Source organism: Mustela nivalis (genome assembly GCF_964662115.1).
Source record: "Mustela nivalis genome assembly, chromosome: 12".
NCBI lineage: Eukaryota > Metazoa > Chordata > Mammalia > Carnivora > Mustelidae > Mustela > Mustela nivalis.
The window spans coordinates 45,172,975-45,197,324 of record NC_139031.1 but is presented as its reverse complement, the minus strand read 5'-3'; the positions used below and the strand labels follow the sequence as shown (position 1 = coordinate 45,197,324).

At 47.8% G+C, this 24,350-nt stretch overlaps 2 protein-coding genes across 3 annotated transcripts in view; one reads left to right on the top strand and one right to left on the bottom strand.

Annotated features, from left to right (window-relative positions):
• Positions 1-4,609, top strand: part of WIPF3 (WAS/WASL interacting protein family member 3) — a 76,859-nt gene extending 72,250 nt beyond the window's left edge. For both annotated transcript variants that reach the window (XM_082692868.1, XM_082692869.1), the window contains exons 8-9: positions 580-656; positions 2,338-4,609. In XM_082692868.1, coding sequence (XP_082548994.1) covers positions 580-656; positions 2,338-2,361 — 101 coding nt within the window. In that variant the 3' untranslated portion in view covers positions 2,362-4,609. The remainder of the gene's footprint in view (positions 1-579; positions 657-2,337) is intronic.
• Positions 4,610-7,878: 3,269 nt separating this feature from the next.
• Positions 7,879-24,350, bottom strand: part of SCRN1 (secernin 1) — a 62,134-nt gene continuing 45,662 nt past the window's right edge. The window contains exons 6-8 of the mRNA XM_082692874.1: positions 22,360-22,525; positions 13,933-14,113; positions 7,879-11,855 (exon numbers count right to left, since the gene is read on the bottom strand). Of these exons, the coding sequence (XP_082549000.1) occupies positions 11,697-11,855; positions 13,933-14,113; positions 22,360-22,525 (506 nt within the window). The 3' untranslated portion in view covers positions 7,879-11,696. The remainder of the gene's footprint in view (positions 11,856-13,932; positions 14,114-22,359; positions 22,526-24,350) is intronic.

Genomic DNA, 24,350 nt, shown 5'->3' with positions numbered 1-24,350 from the left:
GCAAAGAAGAGGCATTTGGGGTTGCTCGGGTGTTTTATTCCCTATTGTCTCCCTCTATATTCTTTGACCCCTTCATTATGAGAATATATTTATATGTAACTTGTGTGACATTTAAGCAAAATACATTTTAGAGAATGAGCTCAAGAAAGAATCCAAGCTCCTAGAAGAAAGCATGATTTATTCAGCATATAATTACCTTTTATTCCCTTTTTTAACCAACCCTAGCACGGTGCTTGGCACACAGTGCTTGGCACACAGTGCGTACTGGCCACATGAGCGATTCTGGAAATGGTGGCTTGTTCTGAGCTAAGAAGCTGTCACGTGCATGTAGGCGACAACCTGTTCCCCTTCCAGCAGACTGGACGAGATGCTTTTGCATCCAGGCTGGGCCGTGGAAGCAGTGGGTGGAAACACTCAGCCTAGGGCGGGGAGGAGCCTGGAGGTTTCAGGCTGACCGGCTCCTGGTACCCTCCGTCCCTCTGCTGTTGTTCTGAGCGCCAGCAGAGTCTGAGTTTCTCAGCGAAGCACGCAGTGGTTCCTGGGCCAATAGACAGCTGAGATCCTTCCTGTTTCTTTCAGGCCGCACGCCTGGTCCCTGGCTGCCCACGGAGGCCACAGGGCAGAGCTCAGATGACATCAAAGGCAGAAATTCTCAGGTAACACCTCCTCAGGTCTCCTCAGGTCTCTGAACGTAACAGCAGGAGTTCTCCTCAGGGAGCCCAGAAATGCTGAGAGAGTGTGCTTTGTCCCTAAAGCTTTACATACTTTGCTCAGATTCTTTTGTCCTTGGGGAAAGCCCTTTGGTGTACCTTTGTTTCCAGCTAGAGTGAAATGCGTACAGTTTCAAACTCTGAAGAGGGAAAGGGGGGCTTCCCCAGAATCCCCCCACCTCCAGAAGCAAGGCTGGCCACCCAGAAGCCCTTTGGAGCCCTACTTTAGGGGTCACCCCACTCCCTCGCCGCTCCCTCTTCCCTGGTCACAGTGGCTGGGGAGGCCGGATCAGATACTACTCTGCGATGTGCACCAAGCGTGAGTCAGGGTTCTGTCTTGTCTATGGAATACAGGGTATCTCACGGCCCCCGTGGGGGTTTTTCTCCCATCAACGCGATCATTTCCTTTGGCCAAATGTAGTCACGATTCAAGTCCTGGTGGCTAGAGGAAGCTGAGAGGGGAACCAGACGGGTTCTTGTGGGATAAGACAGTCTTGGAAAAAAATGTCCTCCTTCTCACACAAGGCAGCTTGGACAGACGGTCTCCTAACCCCAGGCCGAGATGACATCTGCTCACGACAGGATCTCATCTTTAAAGGCCCTTAGTTGGGGCGCCTGGGTGGCTCAGTGGGTTAAAGCCTCTGCCTTCCACTCAGGTCATGATCCCAGAGTCCTGGGACCGAGCCCTGCATTGGGCTCTCTGCTTGGCAGGGAAGTCTGCTTCCTCCTCTCTCTGCCTGCCTCTCTGTCTAATTGTGATCTCTGTCAAATAAATAAATAAAATCTTTTTAAAAAATAAATAAAGGCCCTTAGTTGTACCCTGGCCTCCTCCTGTTTCAGAGTTCTATGTGGCAAAGGGTGTGGCCTGCCATTCAGCTGGGTCCTCCTGCAGCCCCCTGGAACAGTACAGCAAAGGATGTGAGAAGGGAACGAGGCCCTGGACATGGGGATGAGTTCCTTGCAGGAGGACGAGCACCACCTTTTCTAACCACAGCTGAGCTAAGAACTGTGATAATCACGCAGACGATCAAAGGCTCAAAACGGCCGTCTGATTGCAGTTAAGGGAGAAATAGATAAGCACAGGGCAAAAGAAAACAGGGAGACTATATACAGAATTAACAGGCATCCGCTCTGGGAGGTAGTAGTCACATCAGCGAGACAAAAAGCAGTCGCCCAGAAAGCTCACAGGGTTCTAGACATGATAAACTGCCCCCCAGGGGGCACTCTTCTTTTACGGCAGAGAGACCCAAGTAATCTGTGCATGGGTGGGAGTCCTGGGCTGGAAATCTGAAGGCCTGGGGCCCTTTGTCTTTACCTTTGCCTTGTCTTGGGATCTCCAGCAAGTTCTTAGTTTTTCTTGAGTTTCTGTCACATGCTGGTGTTTGGTCTTATGTCTATTTCCAAGATGGCGGTACGTCTTGAGACGCCATCAACTCTTTGTCCCATTTCATCCCTTTCCCACCCAAAACCCCTGGGTCAAAATCAGCCCCTTGCATCTGACGGGACCCTTAGACCCTGGCAGCCTCATATGAATGCAGGAAGGCCGTGGTGCCCAGAAGCAGAGAGGGTGTGTGTGTGTGTGTGTGTTCTTCCAGATCCCCCTGGTAATGTTCCTGTCTTTCCACAGTTATCACTAAAGACACTCCGGTGAGAAGACAGAGGAAGCCAATGTCCTGTGAGCCGCCTGGGGGTCCACATCGCCAGATGGGCTTCCCCAGGAGAACGTGTCTGGCCTCGCCATACTTAAGTTGCAATTCATTTAACATGCAAGCTCTGAGTGGAGCATTTATTTATTGTAAATACGTGGTTTGCACAGGCTTTAAATCAGTATGACAGCTCTTATTTGCATAATTTAAAAAAACCACACCCGTATTATGTTTCTCCCTTTTCCAAGGATGCATCTTGGCATTCATCCATCACACCGATAGCACCCTGTCCCCGCCCCGTGGTGTCCATTCCATGACTGTAAATAATGCGTGTGGGCTGGCCCTTCCTAGATTCTGAACCATCTTTCGAAGATTTCCTCGTTTGCAAGTAGTCCCAAAGTCATAGTCCCCACAGAGGCTTCTTATCGGCATGATTCTATATTCTCCTCACACACACACTGCAAAATCAAACCCAGTAATGCCTTATAAACGCTGCAGCTCAGAGAGAGCAGTGTGTCCCCACGCCCAGATAAGGCCACACAGCCTCCGGGGAACGAGATGCCATGTCTCGCTTCCGTTTTGTAGTACAGGGATTTTTTTTTTTTCTGCCTCATGTAAATATGACCCAAAAGAAAGGCAAGAGTGGGCTTGGCCCCTCCGATGCCAAGCACAGGGCCCTTTTGTAACAGAAAGCTCCTACAAGTAGCCAACGCCCTTCCTGTTTACAGCGCCCCCGGGTCCCACGTGCCCCTGGCTTTCCTCATGTTCGCCTAAGTTCCCAACTCCTTCCTGGCTTCCAGGGTAAGGCGAGATTCATGAGACTTAGGTTTTTTTTTTTTTTTTTTTCTGCAAGTTAGAAACCTATATAACTCATTATTATCGTCAATTGCATATTCTATCTCAGAGATGGTTGTTGTTTGTTTGTTCTCCCCAAGAGTGGGATTTTCACGGACACTAGGACATGAGGACGTGTAGACAGAAGCCTCTTGGCCAAGTATCTGCCTCACTGACCTGGTGCCTCACTCCTGTGCTTAGGAAGCCTGGCAGCCCCCGCCCGCCCGGCAAACGCAGCTCCCTTCCAAACTAAAGAGGGCCTGATGGGTCTGAGAGCTCCCCCTGCCCTGTGGGGGGCGCACTTCTCTGTCGGGGAGAAGTACCCAAGGCCGGCCACCCCGGAATATGGAACTGGTCGGAACGGCTCTGGCTGCTGTTCTCACACCCTTTTTCTGGAGCTGGCAAGGAAGTGGAAGTGTGTGTTTGCTTGCACCTGACCCCAGATGCCCCCCATCCTTGGAGGAAGCTGTAAGAAGGGAAGGAGAGAAAATAGAATGAAACAGACTGACCCCAGGTCTGTGCTCAAAATAGGTGCAGATTAAAGGAAAAGCGGGGGCGGGTGCGGAAAGAGCGGTGGAAAAACAAGTGTCCTTTGGAACAACCCACTCATGTGCTCAGACCTGAAGGACACTGTGCCCAGACCAAACCATCCAGAACAGGCAGCTGGTTAGGAGGGTTTGGGCAAATGTGACTGCGTACACTTTGCTGTTGTCTAAAGACTAAGATGGCATCCTACATTGTTGTGCTTTCTCATTCCAGAGAGGAGCCGCTGAGCAAGGTCAAGTGCCCTTCTCTGGGGAATCAGTCATGCCAAATTGTCACTGCTAACCCAATTGGAAAAGCAGCTTTTTGCAGGTCAGCAGCTCTGGGCATAGCTGATTGGTTTTATTGGTTCTGGAAGGTTTCCAAAAGGTCGGGATTTCTTTATTATAACGGGACCCGCTCCATCTCCCTCCCAGCTGTAGGAAAATAATGACAAGGGTTTTAATTATCATGATGAAGAAAGCCCAAGACAAAGGCAAGTCCACCTTCCGTGGAGACTGGCTGCCCCATGAGGTGTTTATGCATTCACGTTCCACACCCCTGGGATAGAAGTTAAAAACAAAACCTGTCAAGGACAGAGGGGAGGGAGGGGCAGAAACCAGAAACTGCAGCTAGGGAGACATCTCAGGAATCTGGCCTCCCGTCTCTCCTCGAGACCCGTCACTGAATTCAGCGCGTCCGCTGGCAGGACAGACCTCAAGCCCCTTGACCATAAACTCACGCAGAGCCAACGAGTTCCAGAGCTCTTGCCACTCTCCAGTGTTCTCACTGACCCCGTCGTCTGTGGCTCCCCCGTGTTTCATATGTATTTTATATTTATTATGTGCCCTCTGCAGACTCATTTCTTTGTATCTAATAAACTTTAATAAGTGGAAATGCTTCTGCCCGTGTCCTCGTTAAAACCCATCGAGGGTCACGAGTACTGACCTAAGCCAACCATTTTTCAGGGTTAGAAGGGCTTCTAAGAAGGATGGGACACGGGGGCGCCTGGGTGACTCGGTTAAGCGTCTGCTTTCGGCTCGGGTCATGATCCCAGGGTCCTGGGATGGAGCCCCACATCAGTCTCCCTGCTCAGTGGGGAGCCTGCTTCTCCCTCTGCCCCCCTCCCTGTGTCAAATAAAATAAAATCTTTAAAAAAAAAAAAAAAAGGATGGGACATGAAGGGTACTCACACAGAGCCCAATGCCAGCTGTGACACACTGTGTTTGAAACGAGGCCTTTCTTTTCTGAGCTGACATTTCTAACTAACCTGTATAATGTTTTCCTAGTTTTGAGGCCCCTGAGTGGCTCAGATGGTTAGGCATCTGCCTTCCACTCAGGTCATGATCCCAGGGTCCTGGGATCAAGCCCCACATCCAGGCTCTCTGCTCAGCGGGGAGTCTGCTTCACCTTCTCCCTCTCTTCCCCCTGCTCCTGCTCTCTTACTCTGCCAAATAAATAAATATTAAATAATAATAATAATAATAATATGTTCCTGGTTTTTGTAGCTAAACTGATGGGTATTGAGGGAAATCCAAGGGAAAATATGTCTGAAATGCATTTTCTTAAAAAAAATAGATAACACTGTATTGTTTTATTCATAGAAAATGGGCAGAGTATTGCTTATAGAATGCCTCTAATTTGTGTTAAAATGGAACAGCTTTTGATCTAAAGTGCACTGAGCACCTGCCCCAACTTAGCGAACCCCTCAAAACATCTGTATGGGGCAGTATCCTCAATCACCATTCTAGTATTTTCAGGTGGCCTCTTTGGTATGTGGTGCAGGGGAGATGACGTTCACCTGCTAGGTCAGCTGGCTTAGAGTCAAACATAGATCTATTTGGCCTCTTACAAGTTTGGGGATGTAAATTACATAACCAGCGTGTGCCTCAGTTTCCTCATGTGTAAAACAGGGACACAAATATGGACCTAAGCATATAGTGGTCAAGATGTAGTGACATAAGCCCTAAAGAAGCCCTTCACTCTTGGGTCCCCACAGATGCAGGAATGAGCACACCCCGCACTCTAGGGTACAAGTTTGCTCATTTCAGCTGAGTCCCAGACAGCTCACCTTGGCTGTACCCTGGCATTCCACTTCAACTGTTACAGAGCGGCTCAGAGCACCCCCCTGACTGGCTCTGCTGCTGGATAGCAAGGAGAGAACAGTAATTAAAATTCATAGACGTTCCAGAAATAAGTCTCATCTAGAAACTCATTTCAAAGTTCGCTGCCACACACTGCCTCCTAATGAGTGAAGGACCCGATTTGTTTTATCTGCCGCTCTTATTAGCAGAGGTAGAGAGAAGCTCTTTCCCTACCAAAAGGGCCACTCTGAGTGGAGAAGAAAAGCAGAGGCCCAAGATAATCCATGAAGGGGGTGATGAAGGTCAAAGCCACGGACTACGGAGATGAAGGAGCCATACTTTTAGGAACCGCTGATGGAGTGATGTGGGGCAGAGGTGGCAGCTACGAGGGTGAGGGAAGCAGCTCCGTGAGCAGGGCTGTACCTATGACTTGCAGGAGTGAGTTCCAAATGCTCACACCAGGCCCCAGGGATTTGCACATCCTTCACAAAGCTGCTCTGTTACAGACTGAATTATGTCTTCCAAAAACTCGTATGTGGAAGTCCTAACTCCACATCTCAGATTGTAACTTTCTTTGGGAATAAAGTTGTTGAAGATGTAATTGGTTAAGGGGAGGCCATATGCAGTGGGGTGGGCCCTAATCCAGTCGGCCTGGTGTCCTTGTAAAAAGGGAGATTTGGTCACAGACACAGTGATGCTATGTGAAGATGAAGACAGAGATGGGGTGAAGCTGCAGGCCAGCAAACCACCAGGAGCTGGTGGAGAAGCATACGACAGATTCTCCCCCACAGCCCTCAGAGGGACCCAACCTTGCAGACACCTTGTTTTTTGACTTCTCGCCTCCAGAACTGTGAGACGATCCATTCCTGGGGTTTGAGCCAAGCACTCTGTGGTATTTGATGATAGCAGCCCCAGCAAACAAACGTGTGGTCACGGTGGAGCTTTGTGGGAGAATGTTATGTTTCTGAAAAAAGAGTTGGAAATAAGGTTTAAAGAGCTAGCTGTTCCTGGTCATGTAAATGGGGCGGTCGTCTTCTCTGACCTTGACATCAGTCAGTTGTACCAAGGACAAAGTCCTATCTTCATGAACAAGATACTACTCAGTTACCTTTTGCCTGTCACCGTGGAGACCGAATCATGGAAGCAGTGTGGCATTTCTAGGTCATGGGAGTGGGAACAGCTAGCCTTTCTCGTCAGTGAAGTTAGTTAGTAGCAGTGCCATGGCTTTCATATAAAGATGCTTGGCATAGATGGCACCGATGTTCTGGCAATCAGGACTTCCATTTCTAGTGTGGTTTCTGTTTGTGGTATAAGATGCGTGACATAAATTCACCATCATGACCACACTGAGTATTGTTACGTACCTTCACAGGATTGCGCAGCCAAGCTCCAGAATTCTTTCACCAGCTTGCAAAACTAAAACTCTACTGCCTTGACAACAACTCCTCATTCCCCATTCTCCCAGCCCCTGGCAACCACCATTCCACTTCCCGGGGTTCTAGGAGCTTAACTACTCTTGGGACCTCATGTAAGTGGGATCAGACAATATTTGTCTTCTGGATCCTGGCTTATTTCCCTCAGAATAACATCAATGGACACTTGGGTTGTTTGCACCTTTTGGCTATTGAGAATAATGTTGCTATCAACAGGGGTGTACAAACATCTCTGCGGTCTTGCTTTCGGTTCTTTTGGGCATCTACTCAGAAGCGGAATTTCTGGGTTATATGCTAATTCTATCTTTTCAACTTTTGTGAGGCACGGCCATACCGTTTTCCATAGCAGCCGCACCATTTTCCACTCCCACCAACACTGTACAAGGGCTCCAGTGTCTCCACAGCCTCACCGACACTGTTATTTTCTGCTTTTTGATAGTAACCATTCCAATGGGTGTGAAGTGGTCTCTCACTGTGCTTTAGTATTTATTTTTAAGAGTGACTTATCCACAGAATGGTACACCACGTTGGAAACGCTGAGCTGACTGGGTTTTCTGAAGATGCCAGTCAGAAAAATATATTCCCTATTCGTACATTTTCTATTTTGTGACTGATGTCCACATTTATTCATGAAACACAAGGACATTCATTTGAGTGTTTTTTGCTTTTTCTTTTATTGTATGCTTGATGTATTCAGAGACAATTCCAAGGGCAAGCACTGGAGAGGGAAGTTATCTGGTTCATAGGTGTTTGTACAAAAGGCTGTTAAGACTACATGGTCAGTTCCCACTGCAGGAAACACAAAGATTTTTCTTTTTTTATTATTCCCTGCCAATAGCATTTTCCAGCTCACACATTTAACTTCTCACAACATGATTGCAAACATGTACCTATTCATTCCCATGAGAAATCTGCATGTGACATTTCGGAATGTTTGAAGTCAGTCTGATAAAGCACACTTGACACAAGCCATAGGAGGAGAGCTGGGACTTGGGACTGTGCAGGATGAAATGTCACCACCATGGGGATGCACAGGGTGGTGCTGGGATAGCACGTGCTTGTGACCCGCCACTCCTCCCCCCCGTACAAGAATAGTCATCTTGGGGGGGGGGGGTCTCTCCTCCCTCCTTCTTCCATGTGCTTCCTTCCTAAAGCTGAGAGCTCAGTTGAAGACCTCCCTTACAAATGACCTGACTGTTCTTTAGCTGAGAATGCAGTTTGTGGTTTCCTAGCGGGCATATTGGTCCCACCTGGTTTCCCTGCTGGGCCAGCCAGGGTGGTGTAACACCTGTACCAATGCGGGATGATGTAAGTTAGGGAGCGAAATGGTTTGCCTGATTGGCAATTATTTTTTATACCTAATGATTCACCCAATAGTGAAAGAACTTCACTGCTAATATCTAATATGCATATACCTGCTCTGTTAGCTTGTAAGAAAGACTCTTCTTAATGGTAACACTGTGTCTTATGTTACTGGGCACTAAGGAATCACCATAATTTCAAGTACATCCTTATTCTACCTAGAATTCCAAACCAGCCTCCCAAGAATTAAGAGTACTATTCTGCTTTGCTAATTTACTTTTACTGTAGCCTCTTTCCCCCCGAGGGGATAAGGGGTGTCTTCATCTATGGTAAATCCCATCTACTAGACAAGACGAAATAGCTTATGTTTGGTTATGGGGCATGGGAATAGGGGAAAAATTCCATCGTGGCCATGTCTTCTTTCTGCACAAAGCATGCACAGCTTCCCCATCCAAGTCTTAATGGATACACAAATGGTATTTCAGGAAGCTATTTACACACCGACCTTTAAACATTGCTTTCATAGTTATCTTGCATATTCATTTCCCCACACTGCCTTTAGAAAAGCAATCCCTGGTCAAGAAATCATCCACGTAGTGATAAGCATTTTTCAAAAGCAGAGTCTGTTAGGAGCATTTAAAAAGAAACATCTCACCAACAACCTGCCCAAAATTCAACAACATATTTTAAGCAGTTGACCTAAGTAGATAAAAGTCACAAAAAGTGAGTCCAGGCGCATCTGCAGACTCCTTACTCTCTTGTTTTTCCCCACAACCCCCAAGGCACAAAGATTCATCTACTACTATTACTGGGGGTTTGACTGTACACAGATCCCGACAGCGCCAGAGGGAAGCATCCGAGCCCCATTGAACTTCTGCCAAGCTGTGCCATGGCGGGCTGCCACGCCCCCTGGTGGTAAGACAGGAACATCACAATTGTGACATACAGTGTTCGCCAAGACAATTTTCATTTTGAGATGCTGGCCAAACGTCCCCTAACAGAAGTAGTCATTGTATTTCCCACTTCACAGTGGCTAGGGAACACACAGTCTGGATGGGTTATCCATGACCTTTGCTTAGCCCATAATAAGGGAAGCCGTCTCACTAGACTTCTTTTGGTAAAACCCTGAATCACGGTGGGTATCTCTGATCTGATCAAGTATTTCTATAACAGGTGGAACTGAAACCATGTGGTGAAATTTTACGGTGGCTCTTCTTAAATAGCCACTAAGCAGGGGGACTTAGGAGAGGCAAGGTACCTCTGTCACCCTTCCTCCCCCGCCAAGCCTCCCCATCCCCTGCCTTAGCATCCGTAAACAGATGCACTGAGGGTGGCTGCTCCCTCTAAGAGAAGGCCCTGCATTCATCGACAGGGAAAGCCCTGGATGAGATTCAGCTACCACAAGCCACCATGAACGGCTGTGTTAACTCTCTCAGGCCAAACATCCTCCCCACCATCTACCACTCATTGTTTAAGATTTTACAACCAGAATTCACAAAACTGCTGGACCAAAAGCTCGTGGCGCTCTGACACCCACACTCTTCAAGGGAAGTTGGTAGCCCAAGATGTGTTCTGGTAAGACCCGTGGCCCTCTGTGCCCACATCTGTGTGTGGGACCATGTCCCTTCCAGCCCACACAGCCTACCATGCACCGTGGTCAGCGCAGAGTCACTAACCCTAGGTCACTTTGAAGAGTAAAAACACTCTCAGTATTTCCACTTGCCAGTTCCTACCAGTGATGAAGTGTGAATGGGCCCCATTGGCATGGGGGAGGCCGGAGTAAAGGAACTGCTGTCCTTCCACTAGTGGCTACACCTGCTCCCCCGTCTATCCATCATCTCTGCCCCCCAAGCATCTCACAGCGCTCGAGAGTATCGATGGCCAGAGCGAAGTCCCCCCACGCCGCACCTGCCCACTTAAGCTACCTTCCGAGAGCAGCTGCAAGCACTAGCAGGAAGGGCCAGAGAGAGCCAGCTGCCTCCTACGTGGCTTTGTGGGCTAGAGCGAGCTGGGCAGGAAGGCTGGGGGTTGGATCGCTACCCCGCGGCGAAATGCTTCTGCAACCATCTGTCACCTCCTTGCCCTCTGTCTTCCCAGTGTGGAGCCCATCTGGTCCTCCTCACACACTCTTCTTCTATGCTCTGGTGGTAAGTCAAATCCTCCGTGTGAATGCGACGATGGAAACAAATCAGTTTAATTCAAGTCTCTGCGGAGATAATGTCATCGCTGCTCAGATTCCAGCTACTTTAGCTAAAATCCAGACAGTCAAGAGTTTCTCCTTTTCTTTCCCCTGCCAGCTGGGGAAATCCACAGCTTTGTGGGGTGGAACTATGCCCTGGGGCCCCTGAATTAATCCTGAAGTAGATGGCCATCCTCGGGCCCGAAATCACTGCACCCAAAGCCACATCCAAGGGGTGGGCACGCCGCTGGGCAGGGAGAGCCACGTGGTGATGCGGGGATATGCCACCATGCGGCTGCCTGGGAGTCTCTCCCGTGGGCACTCCTGACTCCACTAACCAGCTGTCCCGCACACACGGGCTGTCTGCAGGTGGCCCGCACACAAGCATGGTGTAGAGACTCTAGTACGATCCCGGGAATCAGGATGAGCTGGGACCACAGAAGGGCTCCCTTTGTTCCTCGCCAGTGGTTTGGTCCCCTCATGTGGGGACACTCTGCATGACAGGCATTCACTCATGGGACGGGAAGCCTGGAAGCTACTCCCTCAAGCACACACAGAAGAGCCCTGTGCCTTCTGTCAACCTGGAAGAAATCAGTACTGGAAGGAAGAATAAGACTTCAAAAGATTTTGCTTTTCCCGCACACTTAAGCGCTGTGCAGCCCCCTCCCGAGGCCTGATGAACCCTCGTCCTCCACGAGAAGGCTAATGTGTCCACTGTCACTGAGAGGCAACCAGAGCGGCTGGAAGTGCACAAGCAGTCATACAGTCGGACGACAGGCAGATGGAGACGCGTTACATTGCAAAAGAAGGGAAGCTACGTGGTAGGGGAAGGGGTCACTGCTGAGCTTCGGGCAGAACGCAAGAGTGTGACTTTAACACATCTGAACTGTCTCATTTTACTCACACAGGAGAGTGGTTTGTTTTGCTGGTAATTTAGTAAGGTGGGAACATTTAAATAAGAAGGGGAAAGATTCGGAATGCTTACTTCACTTAAAGAACTTAATCTCAGTGTCAACACAGTCATAGAAAAGATCCCCCACTTCGCTGGGGTCCAGGGGGTCAGAGCCGGTCAGGATTTCTTCCATGGCCTCCAGGCCTTGCTTCTCTAGTTCCAGCATGGTCTTTCTCAGCTGGCGACCTTGCTCCTGAGGAAGGACGGAAACAGCGCAGGTCACTACAGCGGACAAGAAAGCCTCCCAGAGGCCCCCCAACCCCGTTCAATCTGTTTCCCCACAACTGCTACAGGGACCATTCTAGAATGCCAGGTCAGTTATGGTACTTCTCCCCTTGGCATCCTTAACTCCCCACTGCTTTCAGGTCAAAATCCAGGCTCTCAGGAGACACTTAGGAAAGGCCTTTTGTAACATACATAGCTCTCTCTTGCCTCCCCTCCTACCGTGGCCCCCATGTCTCCTTCCCTTCAGCCAGACTGAATTAACTATGCTCTTCCAACCCATGACACTCCACTCTGCTCTTCCTCAGCACTTGGTCAACTTGTACCCATCTCCAGGCCTCTCTGAACCTTTCCTCTGGGCTCTCTGTCAATGCCTTTACTCAGTCATGGCTGTTCTTTTCCTGTCTTGTTAGGTCTGTCAACTTGCCTGCATGCCCCATTAGCCCACGATCTCCTGGGAGTGAGAACTGAGCTCATCACTATGCTCCACTGCCTGGGACACAGTAGACATTCCCAAGAGCCGTCTGTAGAATGAATACATGGATCAGCGAACAAACATGTTCCACACTTGTCCCAACTTACTTTCATTCTGAGGTGGGGAGATCTCTTCTTCCACTCACTCACGGCGGATGACCGTGAGAAGCTTTCATGGGCCCAATTTGTCCCAGAATGGAGAAGCTGCCGTCACCACCCATCCACCACTTCCTAACAAGGCTTTGACACAAACCAGTGGTCATTTCTCCATGTCAAAGCCCACCCAACCTCATCGATCTCAACTCTTTGACATTTTATGCAGACTAGCTCAAACACACAGCCCTTTCTCCCTCTGCCTTCCAGTTGCCAAACATTCAAAAACCACCAAGTGGTGTTTTTATTCGGGGCTTGCTATCCTCCCTAGAAAACACGCACAGTTGGGAAGCGAGGTGGACCGCTCTGAGCAAAGCCCAGCGCGGCCAGGTGGCCGTGCTCATGCTTCCAGGGACACGTTTGGCAGGGAAGGCAGATGTGAAAACACCGTGACTTTGACACGTCCAAATGGTTGTTTCTGTGGCATGGAAAAGCAAATTCTAGGAGTAGCAAGGCTGCCCTTCTCTGATATTCTTTCTGGATTTCTCTGGATTTACTGTTGATGTTGCCCTTCTTTCTATGCTTTTCACAGAGTCCGCCAAGCTAGGAAGGAGAAAATAAGCTCCCCCAGTCCACACAAAGGCAGGTACCCATTTGTCTACAAGGTGTCCCTTTCTTCAGGACAATCTGGACCTGTTCTAAGTTGTTAAACACATGCGTGGGAGGCCAGTGGGCATTTAACGACCATGTTCCTTCCCCTCCCCTTCAGCAAAACAGAGGCTTGGGGGTTATACATGATCTGTCACGAATGGCTGCCGTGGGCAAATACAGTGTGTGTCTTGTTTGAATTGATGTCTTGTGACTTCATTTACCAAAGCTTGGGCCAAGATGGGTGTGGGAAGCTGCACAAGAAGAATAACTTTTTTTAAAAACTTGGAATTTGGGAATCTTTTTTTTAAAACTTTTTAAAATTTTCTGTTTTAGCCATGTTTAAGTGTACAAGGTCAGTGGCATAAGGATATTTGCACTGTTGAACACCCATGACCATCATCCATTTCCAGAAGTTTTTCAGAGTTACCTTTTTTTTTTTAAACAACATATGACTGTACCTTTAAGTAAAGTTTTGCCATCTTGTACAACTCTGTACCCCCAAAAGTACAGAAAGATTTTTAGACAGCAGAAAAGCAGTTATCCCTACTAGAACCACATATTTCTGTTATTCCTAGGTAAACAGTAAATGAAAGAGGGATATTCCAAGCCCACTGAGTTCTGGAACAACATCAGAAGTAAAGGCTTTGTTTCATTTGGATTCAAGAGACTGGCTGGAAAAATTAACAGCAGGTTTCTAGGAAGGGCCTTGGGTACCTGGATTTCTGAAAGAAGGCAAGCTGGTGAGGAGGAAAGTGATGAGTTCCATAACTGCTCCCCTGTCTCCCCTTTTGCAGACCACGCCCCCTCCACAGGCTTGGCGCCAGGCTCACCTGGTCACTTTCGATGACAGCACGTGCCCACTCGTGGGCCTTGTACAGCTCATGCCGGCGGTCTGGCTTCTCCAGGAACCGAGGCTCCTTTTTGGCAGGGTCATTGTCCCCAAAACAAGGAGACTGTGCTTTGGGGACAAGTTTCACATCATCAACAAAGATGAAAGGCTTGAATATGGACCTGGAGAGAAAGGAGAGGTGCTTTAGCCAAACCGAGCTTGAGGCTTGAGGACACCAGACTGTCCTTCCGCTCAGCAAACACTGCCTGAGCCAGCTCGTGGTGGGCGGTGGGTGGTGGGTGGGTGCCAAGACAGAGACACCACTGCATATTTTAGTAAATATTTTAGTAAAACTGTCATTTACCAGCTGCAAATTCTCCTATTAACAGCAAGGAGACATCAAAACAGACTTGCTTTGTTCTGGGAAAACCATTTGAGAGGCCCCTTTTAGTTATGTAAAGCAAGGCAAACAAACACATAGTGTCCAGAGGAAAGGGTGCCATGGGCCATCTATTGGCATTGGGAGAGGTCTGCCTTTCTCTACCACAGCTTGCTGAAAGTGGCCTCCTGGAAAGGAAGGGTCTGAGAACCCATCTCTTTTTTTTTTTTTTTTTTTTTTTTTTTAAGGTAACCTATTGGCAGATGACACAAAGGTTCCCAGAGTCCCCGGACACACTACAGAGAAACAGAAGCCCAGTTGTGTGAAAGAGGAGCTCTGGGCATAGGAGGTGACTAATGCAAGAACTCCTTCAGCTCTCTGCCACGATGGTGCACCTTAAGGAAAACGGCTGTGTGGGTGAGCACATGCACGTGCATGCACATGTATCTGTGCATACCTGAGCACATGTACACACATACACACACACACCCCAAAAGAGCCACGTTTCTAAAAAACTGCATCCTGGGATCCCAAGCCAACAGGGAGTGTGGAGAGCACATGGGAGTGTAACACAGGGAGAGAGCCCTCTTTTCCTCTCTCTGCACCCAGAGAAAACAGCGCTGAACGACGGCAGTGCTCCTGGACCCCAAGGGTGGCTTGCATGTAGCCGCACATGGGGCAGCACCTGGAATAACAAGGAGACAGAGAAGACTACATCCAGACTCCCACGCGTACTGGTCAGATTTGGGTTCTTTTCTCTCCTCTCAGCCAGTGCCCCTCAGCCATTCCATGCCTCAGGTGGGGGAGCAGTGAGCTGGGACATTGACCCCTGGGCCCTGAGGTGGCTGGGCCTGAGGTGGCCACAGCAGCCTTGCCAGTGTGCCCCACAAACATTTCCAGGTGTGTCATGATAAGAAAAGAACCGGAAACAATGACCCTGGCTACCCAAATTGTGTCCTTAGATGGGAGGCATCAACAGCCCCCTCCTGCTGGATCAGAACCTGCATGTGAAGAAGGCACCCAGGGGACTCCTGACATACCAGGTCTGAGGAGCCCAGCGAGGTTTCCCCAGCTGCTTGAAAGCAGAACATTCCTGAAGGGAGAACGTTCCTCGGAAAGCTCTCGTAAGCCAAAACGGCATAAGGCGAAGAAGCAATTACCATTTTGTAACAGCAAAAATCCTCTCGGGATTTCTTGTGTGTAGTGAAAACAGGTACCATACTAACATCCATCTTTCATACAAGTGAAGTGGGGTAAAGTGAACTTGCAGATAGTGGGGAAAATCTGTAATGAGAACTGACCTCTTAGATTGGTTCCCTGGGGTTATCGAGGGAAGGAGGCTCAGGAGAGGAAGAAAGAGCCAGAAGTCACTCTGCAAGACTGGGCTCCGGCTAAGTTAATGTGAGAATTAAAAGCAGTGAGACCTTCATGCTCCCAGCTGGTAGAGTGGATGGTGCTGACTAGGGATGGGTGCCAGGCACCTTGCTGTCTGCAGGGGATGCGAACATTTACAGGAGACTAGACCCATCCTCAGCCCCTTCTCCTGGAAGCACACAGTATGTGGGCTGGCCTACTTCCACTGGGCCAAGGCTGCCCAGGACGCAGCGGGGCTACCCTGCACAGAGGGCTGGCAAACCGCCAACGGGCACCTCCTCCAACCTCTTGGACGTACATGGGACCGACCCTCCCACCCACAGAAGGCAAGCACCCCACCCTTCAGGGCTAAGAGCAAGCCAGGCTCCTGAAAAGTCCGTGTGCAGCACACTGTCCTCCAACAGACGTTCAGCTGCAGCCTCCTGGGTGGGCAGGGTCTCGTCTGTATGGGAGGCGGGGTCTGGGCTCCCGCCACACAGTCCGAAGCCTGTGCAGTGCACATCGTTTCAGCCACAGGGTCGCTGGCCAGAAAGGGTCAGAGCTGTGACCTCCACGGGCTAACACTGGGCGATGGGGCTGGCCCCAGGCCTGGCCTCTGGCAAGGCTTGACTTGACTCTGCATTTCAAGGCCACTCTGGCACAGTGACCCCGTGGATGAGATTGGATAAAAATTACTGCTGATGACAGATGACAATAGTACTAATATTTATTTAAGTCAGAATGTTGGAATTATAACTCAGGCTTGAATATTTGTGGCTAGGTATCCAAAAAAAGCAGAATGTGGATAACTCAGTGGTCCCCAAACCTTCTGATTTCTTGCCAAGCCTCAGAGAAAATCACACTAAACTTCCAAATAGGTGAGGAGTATCTCTGGCACTTTCCCACACTTCAAGTTCAAATGGTAGCTTTTCAAATGCCACCTGATCGAATCTATGTTCATTATTGGCCCAGAAAGTAAAAGACTTAACCAAGGTCACAGCCAGTGGCAAAGCTAAAACTGTCCCCGGGGTCATAAGGCACCACCCCTCCTAGGCCACACGGACAGGGCAGGGCACATTTTGTCGCACTTTGGAGCTCTCCCAGGGTGTCCCAGGGTTGGCTCTGATGTGGGACACAGCTGAGGGGGATCCAGAAAGCTGGTTCTGCTCTGTCTTTGGTTTCAGAGAAGCCATCAATCCCGGAATTTACCCTGGTCACTCAGCCCCTCCATGGTGCGCTGTGACAGGAACACAAGCTAATAGGACCAGAAGGGGAAAGTGCTTCCAGTAGCAAAAGGCAGCCCAGCAGCTGGTCAATGAGGAGGTTTAAAGCTGGCTGAGCTACTCTGAGAGACAATCCAGCCTCAGGAGAGACAATGAAGCAAAAGAAGCCATGAGCAGCACAAAAGAAACCACGTCACCACAACCATCAGCTCTCCCTGAGACAAATCTCAGGTCTGATGACAAGAAGCACAGCACGGCTTCCACAGTCTGGCTCAGAGGTCTGCAGAATGTTAGCCTTGGAGACACTTGGAGCCACAGCCAAGAAACACACTCCCCTAGAGGAATCTTTGCCATATCTGTCCTTTCTGTCTTCCAAAACCTCATGATTGATGCACTGAGCCAGTGTAAAAAAAAAAAAAAAAATCTGTTTTCCTTTCATTTGTTTTCTCATTTAGAAGGAAAACAAAATTACCATGAAATCCCCTACCATTTTATAGTGTATCATAATTCTCAAAGTGCTTGCCTTCAGTTCTCCTGCTACTCCTATTTATCCATTCACTCATCAGGAAATACGTGTTGAGTGATGACTGAGCAACAGATCCCTGTTCTAGGTGCTCGGGATACAGCAATGAATAAGGCAGGACAAAAATTCCCATCCCATTTTACAGATGAAAAGACTGAGGCTCCTAGCAGCTAAGTGCTTGGTCCAAAGTGGCAAATGGAGAACTAAATTCAGATGTCCAAAGCAGAGGTCAGTTTTTCCCCACTACTTCTCAATATTACAGCCTTCTATTGGTTTTTTATACACATTGTCAGAAAAATGACACCCTTTTTGTGCTTTGGGATTTGGAATTTTATTATCAGCGGCCAGCTAGCACTTCTGACCTCAACCACGGCTCTGTCCTCACTGAAGGTGCACGAAGTCCCTTAGTGACTAAGCCAGGCTTACCCAGGGCCCCAGAATCCCCAGCAGATCCGCTGAGGGGAGTCTGGAACAGAGCAGGGGAGCAGCACAGGCTTCTGCTCAGATGAATCTATTAAACTTTCAAGCAAGTTCAGAAGAACCCAGAATAGCCAGTTTTCTCTCAATTGCAGGTGTCCCTCTGCATAGGTCACTCTGACATTTTACTGTGAGTCACTTTAATCACACAGTCACAGCCACATCTGGCTGAGAGCAGAACCTATCAGTGAAGAGCCTTTCTATTTAGAGGGAAGAGAACTAGTACTTTTGGAGCATGGGACAAGCTTCGGGCTGGATCCAGACGCTCTGGAAGGTTCTGAAGTCAAAATTGTAGGGTAGGAGAGAGGAGAGAGATGGTGCTGGACAGATTAAGGATGAAATGGGATGGGAGGATTGCTATTGTACATGGGGCCCTCAGCTCTGTGGGCGTCTGTGCCCTGCACGGGACCAGAGCTACTGTACTTACAGAAGCTGGCGTGTCCATGGCTCACGGTGTTATCTCCACTAACAAAGAAGTGCCACTCATTGCTACATTTGAATTAACCAGATGAGACAGTCTCAGTTAATCCAATTTAGCCTCTCAAGCTTGGCACACTGGGAGGAGAAAATGTGCGTGCGTGTATGTGCGCACACACGCACACACACGTACACACACCCCCCAGGTCCCTTGCATCTTCCCAGCTCTTTACCATTAGCTAAACAAGGTCAAAACCCTGTTTTCCTAGAAATTCTCTATTCTCTGTTTTCTAGGTTTTACAATTAGAGAAATGGGTTGGGAAAGAGCCTTCTAATATTTAAAATGGAACATTTTTCAGGGTCCTCTCCCTCTTGGTTTATCCATCCTATACATTGAGTATTTGTGGGCTTTCTCAGAGGTGGGGGCCTCTTGATGATGTGCCAGTAGGACAGCTTCATCTGAAACACATAAGCTCTGACTCATGAGGTCTGCCAGTTTCTGCGGTGTGACCCACGGCAAGTTCCCAGTGTGATGTCACTGAGCACAGGGGTTGGCAAGAGAGGCACATAATCAGCTCTCGCCGGCTCCAGCACCCTGCGGGACTCCGAAGGTCACAGTCTCAAAGTGCTAAGGGACTTCTCTACTCTTTCCTTCTCCCAATTCTTCAGGTCGCTGAAGTTTTGGCAAGTGTCGGCTCCAAGGCTTGCAAAGGTCAGAACCGGAGCGCTAATGCCAGTCGGTGTCACGATGTCGGTGACCGAGTCACCGACGGACTCAGCAGAACATTACTATTACGGAATCTGCCTGCTCAGTAAAATTAACGAAAGGTCTCTGGCATCTCCCTGTATTTCCCAATCTCTGACTCCTGCATCTCCATCCAGCTCTCAAACTTGCATAATACCTACTACACGCTAGGAGGGAAGGAGAAAGAGGAAAAGAGAATGCAAGAACAAGTTATTTCAAGAGAAAGATCGGTAATGAACGCGGTGAGCAAAGGGCAGAGAAGTGCTGAAGCAGACAGAACAGTCAGATCACGTCCTTTGGATCCACACATTAATTGGGAGGGATCAAGAAAGAGTCTTGTTCTTGGATCATCGTCGTTTGCCACCTTCCTGCTCTGAAATAATTTCCTGAAAACATCTCTCTCATGCATTCAGCGTCAGCAGAAGCCAGCTAAAATTTCCCCGATTTACTACCTAAAAGCCCAAGAGTAGGTAATTATGCTTCCTGCTGACAAAATACAAAATGTTAAGCATGCCCAATTACGGAGACACATGGAAATGTTGAATGTGTGACAGTTCTCACGGTCGCAGTAAGAAATGCTGCTCACTTAGCCCTGGAAGATAAAAACGAATGTCTTCCGGAAAGTCCTTCATCTTCTCAAAGGTCTTTTCAATTAATTTAACCGTGAATAATTTTCTTCTAAAATTACTTGAAATTTTCCATATTCAGTATGAAAAGGCTATTTCCCAGCCTGGTTTTAGAATTGTACAAGGCCGTGTACTTCACTCTGCGAAACAGCATTTCTTTGTATCAGCATCCCGGCCTCACAGAGCCCTGTCTTCTAAGCACAGTTGGAGCAGGTGCCTGAGACATCAGAAGCAAAAGGGGTGGTAAAGGCTTTCTTCGGTTCAACCCACTCTCTCAAAGGCTCCTGCTTCCTAATGAATATGTCGAAATGCATTGGCAGAGCACTCCCGTCACTTGAAAGTAGGGCTCTACATGCGCATGTGTACCCCTGTGAGCCAGCAGAGAGTGTTCTCAAGAGGAGGCTGAGCCCCCAGTGCTGGGGGCAAGCGAAGTCAGAGTCCATGAGCAGAAGTCCAGATGACGGGGAGGAAGGACGCGCCCACAGCTGGTGGACCACAAAGGGGGCGAGAACGGGGTCATCCATGAGACCAAGCTTCGAGCCCTGGGAGGTAAGATCAAGAGGAGGCAGCTGGGATCAAACAGGAGTGCATCCTGGGGGGCTGGGTGGAACCCTGTGGAGTGGAGGCTCACAGCCAGAGTCCGGAAGAGGGGCTACATGAGGGCGGCCGGGCTCCTTTACTGGAGGAGTCAGGGTGGAGAAGGAAACTCAGCCTCCACTGGACACTGCTTCAGGGCTCTCTGCATTTGCACATGTTCCCTCTGCCCAAAATGCCATTCCTGCTTTTTGCACCTCACAGATTCTTCTTCTTCCCGCAATGCCTGGCACTCAAGGGATCCTTCCTCCGTGAGGTCGGCTCCTTCATCATCGCCTCCAAACCACCTGTTGCCTTGTACATACTTCATCCCTTGGACCCAACAAGCATGATATTTTGTACACAGTAGGTGCTTAATAAGTCTCAGTGAATGAATGAATAAATGAATGAATGAAAAACTAAGAATAGCTTATACTGAATTTAATAGTCAGCTCCGGCCAGAAGGATTTGATGATATTGGCAGTAGTTTAAAGTTAAGGCTGAGGGGTGCTTGGGTGGCTCGGTCCATTAAGTGTCCGACTCTTGATTTCAGTTCAGGTCACGATCTCAAGGTCCTGAGATCGAGTCCCGAGTTGGGCTCTATGCTGGGTGTGGAACCTGCCTAAGATTCTCTCTCTCCCTATGCTGTACCCCTCCCCCCCACCCTACTTGCGCACATGCTTTCTTTCTCTTTCTCTAAACACAAAAAAATAAAAAAGTAAAGAAGTAAGGCCAGAGGGTCAAGAGAGGTACCGGGCTTTTCCCCTGAGTCATTTAAGAAAAAGTCCCTAGATAGACACCGTCACTGTCTTATATTCCTGAAACAATAGGAGAATAAATATGTTCAGCTGGAAGGAATGAAACTGAACAGCTACAGACCTCTTGGTAGCAGTCAAAGATTTGACACCCAATATTCAAATAGTAATGATGGTTTTCAGCCAATGGAACCCCCTAAACATTACCAGTGAAACTACTGGAACAGGAAGTCTTCTAGAGTTTTCCAGGCTGAGGATCAGTCTTAGTTGATAGATTCCTAAGCCCACCTTAAAGATTGTGATACAATAGGTTTGGGTCAAGGCACCTGTATTTTTCAAAAACTTTCAAAAACAGAATTTCAAAAAAATGCTGATAATGAACAGAATTAGACACCATTAGATAGTTGTGTCTAACTAAGCCACTGATGATATGACTTGTGGTATATGTGACTGAACATGACCAGGGAACGGAGCTGCTGTGTGCCTGGCAAATCAGAAATAGTTTTAATAAAGAGAAGTTAAACCTACTGTGTATTTACTTGGATTATCTCATTTAATCCTCCCAAGAAGCATACAAAGTAGGAGCCAGTATTATCCTCATTACACAGTACAGACATTAAAGCTTACAGAGGTTAAGTAACTTACCAGCTACCAAGTGAGACACATGGAAATCAAAATCCTGGCAATCTACTCAGACACTGTATTCTTAAACACTGAGCAGTACAACCCCTTTGCTAAGTATATGGGCAGAAAGCATCTCCCTGAAACATCATGTCTTAAGGAAGTAGCTGGTGCACTTGACATTGCTTCCATCTGCATGGCCTCTGGACCATTTTGTCCTCTAACTTATAGGACATGATTGCTTTGCTGAATCTTGGGCATTTCTGCAGCTGTCTCACTGTGTGGTTATTTATGTTTGCATCCCTCAGATACAGCACAACACTTGGCCCATGGTATTAACTCAATACATACTCGCTGAATTTAAAACAATTTGACTCCATGAATGTCATAAAAATGATGTGATTAAGAGCAAGCACTTGGGTGGCTCAGTCAGTTAAGTGTCTGACTCTTGATTTCAGCACGGGTCTTGATCTCACGGTCATGAGTTTGAGCTCTGAGTTTGGGCTCCATGCTGGGCACAGAGCATACTTAAAAAAAAAAAAAAAAAATGATGTGACTAAAGCCGAGAGCTTCCCTTAGTCAAAGTTCTTTGTGCTGCATTGGCCACATTGGACCACAATGGAAAAATGTGACTCAGCTACAGAAGGGGAGGTACAGGAACGCAGTGTACACTTATTGGTTGAGCTTTCAAGGGAAGAGCACAATTCCTGCCAACACGACTGTGTCTCAGACAAACCTGGAAGGATCTGGGGTCCCAGTGAAGTAGTGAATGCACGGCAAGCTTCTGTTCTGAGGCAGAACGGACACTACACTGGCTGTGGTAAGGAAAGACTCAGAGTCTATACAGACGCCACTGGCTTTGTCCCGTAAGATGTCAATCATAGTCTGCACAGTGATACTTTCTGTAAAGAAAAAAAAGAAAGAGACACAGAAAGAGAGAAACTGTAATAGTGGCAGGTTGTTAACCAAATTCCATTCATTCCTTTTCTGCTTTAGTAACAGAACCCTTGGATGGATAGCTGGGAACACAACTACCCAGCTACAAACTACATTTCCCAACTTCCCTTGCAGCTACGTGTGACCACAAGACCAATATGACCAATGGGAGATGAAATGACATGGGCAACTTCCGTGTCACACCCATAAAAAGGATGGCTTGTCCTTTTTTCCCCCTCCTGTTGTTGTTGCCTAGGACACGCCTGCAAGTGGACCACAGATAGAAGTCCTGTGTTCAGGCAGAACAACCCACCAGCCCTGGACTCTCCATATACATCTAGACCATGAGAGAAAAATAAGTTTCCATTTTCTTTAAGCCATATTATTTTGAAGTCTCTTTGTTGGAGCACTTAGCAATTCCTCAACAAGTGTAGTACATAATAGAATGATTATCTATAGGAAGGTACATGCAGTCTACACACACTCCACTAAGCAAGCCCTCTGGTACACTCTTGCTGGTTAGAGTCAATGCGATATTTGGAGAACGTCCTCTCTGAAATGGGAGAGAGTCACATACAGAAGTATCCAGAATATTCAGAGCCATTTTGACTATTGGCTCTGACTTTAATTTAATGTGTCAACAATTCCTTGACTCCACAGGACCCCAGCTTTACATTTTCTCTCTCGGATTACAATTCATTAAAACTATTCTTTTTTTTAAATTTTTTATTTTTTATAAACATAAATTTTTATCCCCAGGGGTACAGGTCTAACAGCACTCACCAAAGCACATACCCTCCCCAATGTCCATAACCCCACCCCCTTCTTCCAACCCCCCTCCCCCCAGCAACCCTCAGTTTGTTTTGTGAGATTAAGACTCACTTATGGTTTGTCTCCCTCCCAATCCCATCTTGTTTCATTGATTCTTCTCCTACCCACTTAAGCCCCCATGTTGCATCACCACTTCCTCATATCAGGGAGATCATATGATAGTTGTCTTTCTCCGCTTGACTTATTTCACTAAGCATGATACGCTCTAGTTCCATCCACTTTGTCGCAAATGGCAAGATTTCATTTCTTTTGATGGCTGCATAGTATTCCGTTGTGTATATATACCACATCTTCTTTATCCATTCATCTGTTGATGGACATCTAGGTTCTTTCCATAGTTTGGCTATTGTGGACATTGCTGCTATAAACATTCGGGTGCACGTGCCCCTTCGGATCACTATGTTTTTATCTTTAGGGTAAATACCCAGTAGTGCAATTGCTGGGTCATAGGGCAGTTCTATTTTCAACATTTTGAGGAACCTCCATGCTTTTTTCCAGAGTGGTTGCACCAGCATTAAAACTATTCTTACAGTCTCTGTTCACAAGGATGGATTCAAAGCATCACAAAGGGAAAATGTCTTAAACTTCCCTAACAAAACTCTGTCTTTATAAGTTAGGATGCTTCCTCAACCATGGGAAGTGCTTCTCCTTCTGACGTTCTTTCTCCTTCAGACATTGGTGTCTTTGTACTTGTCTTTATGATACTTAGTACAGCCTTTCTTCTACATTTGTAAGTAGAAGTCTTTGTAAGTTTCTATTTGTAATATGTCATACCTAAAAATATTAACAGTAAAAGCCTTGATTTCTTCAACTACCCAGTATTCAAAGATTCTCATCGCCTCATAAATGAGTTTCTTGATTTAAATCAAAATCCAATTGGTTGGTAATGTATCAAATCTCTTTCAATCTCTGCCTCTCATTTTACTCCCTTGCATTGTATTTGTTGGGCCATTTCTCCTG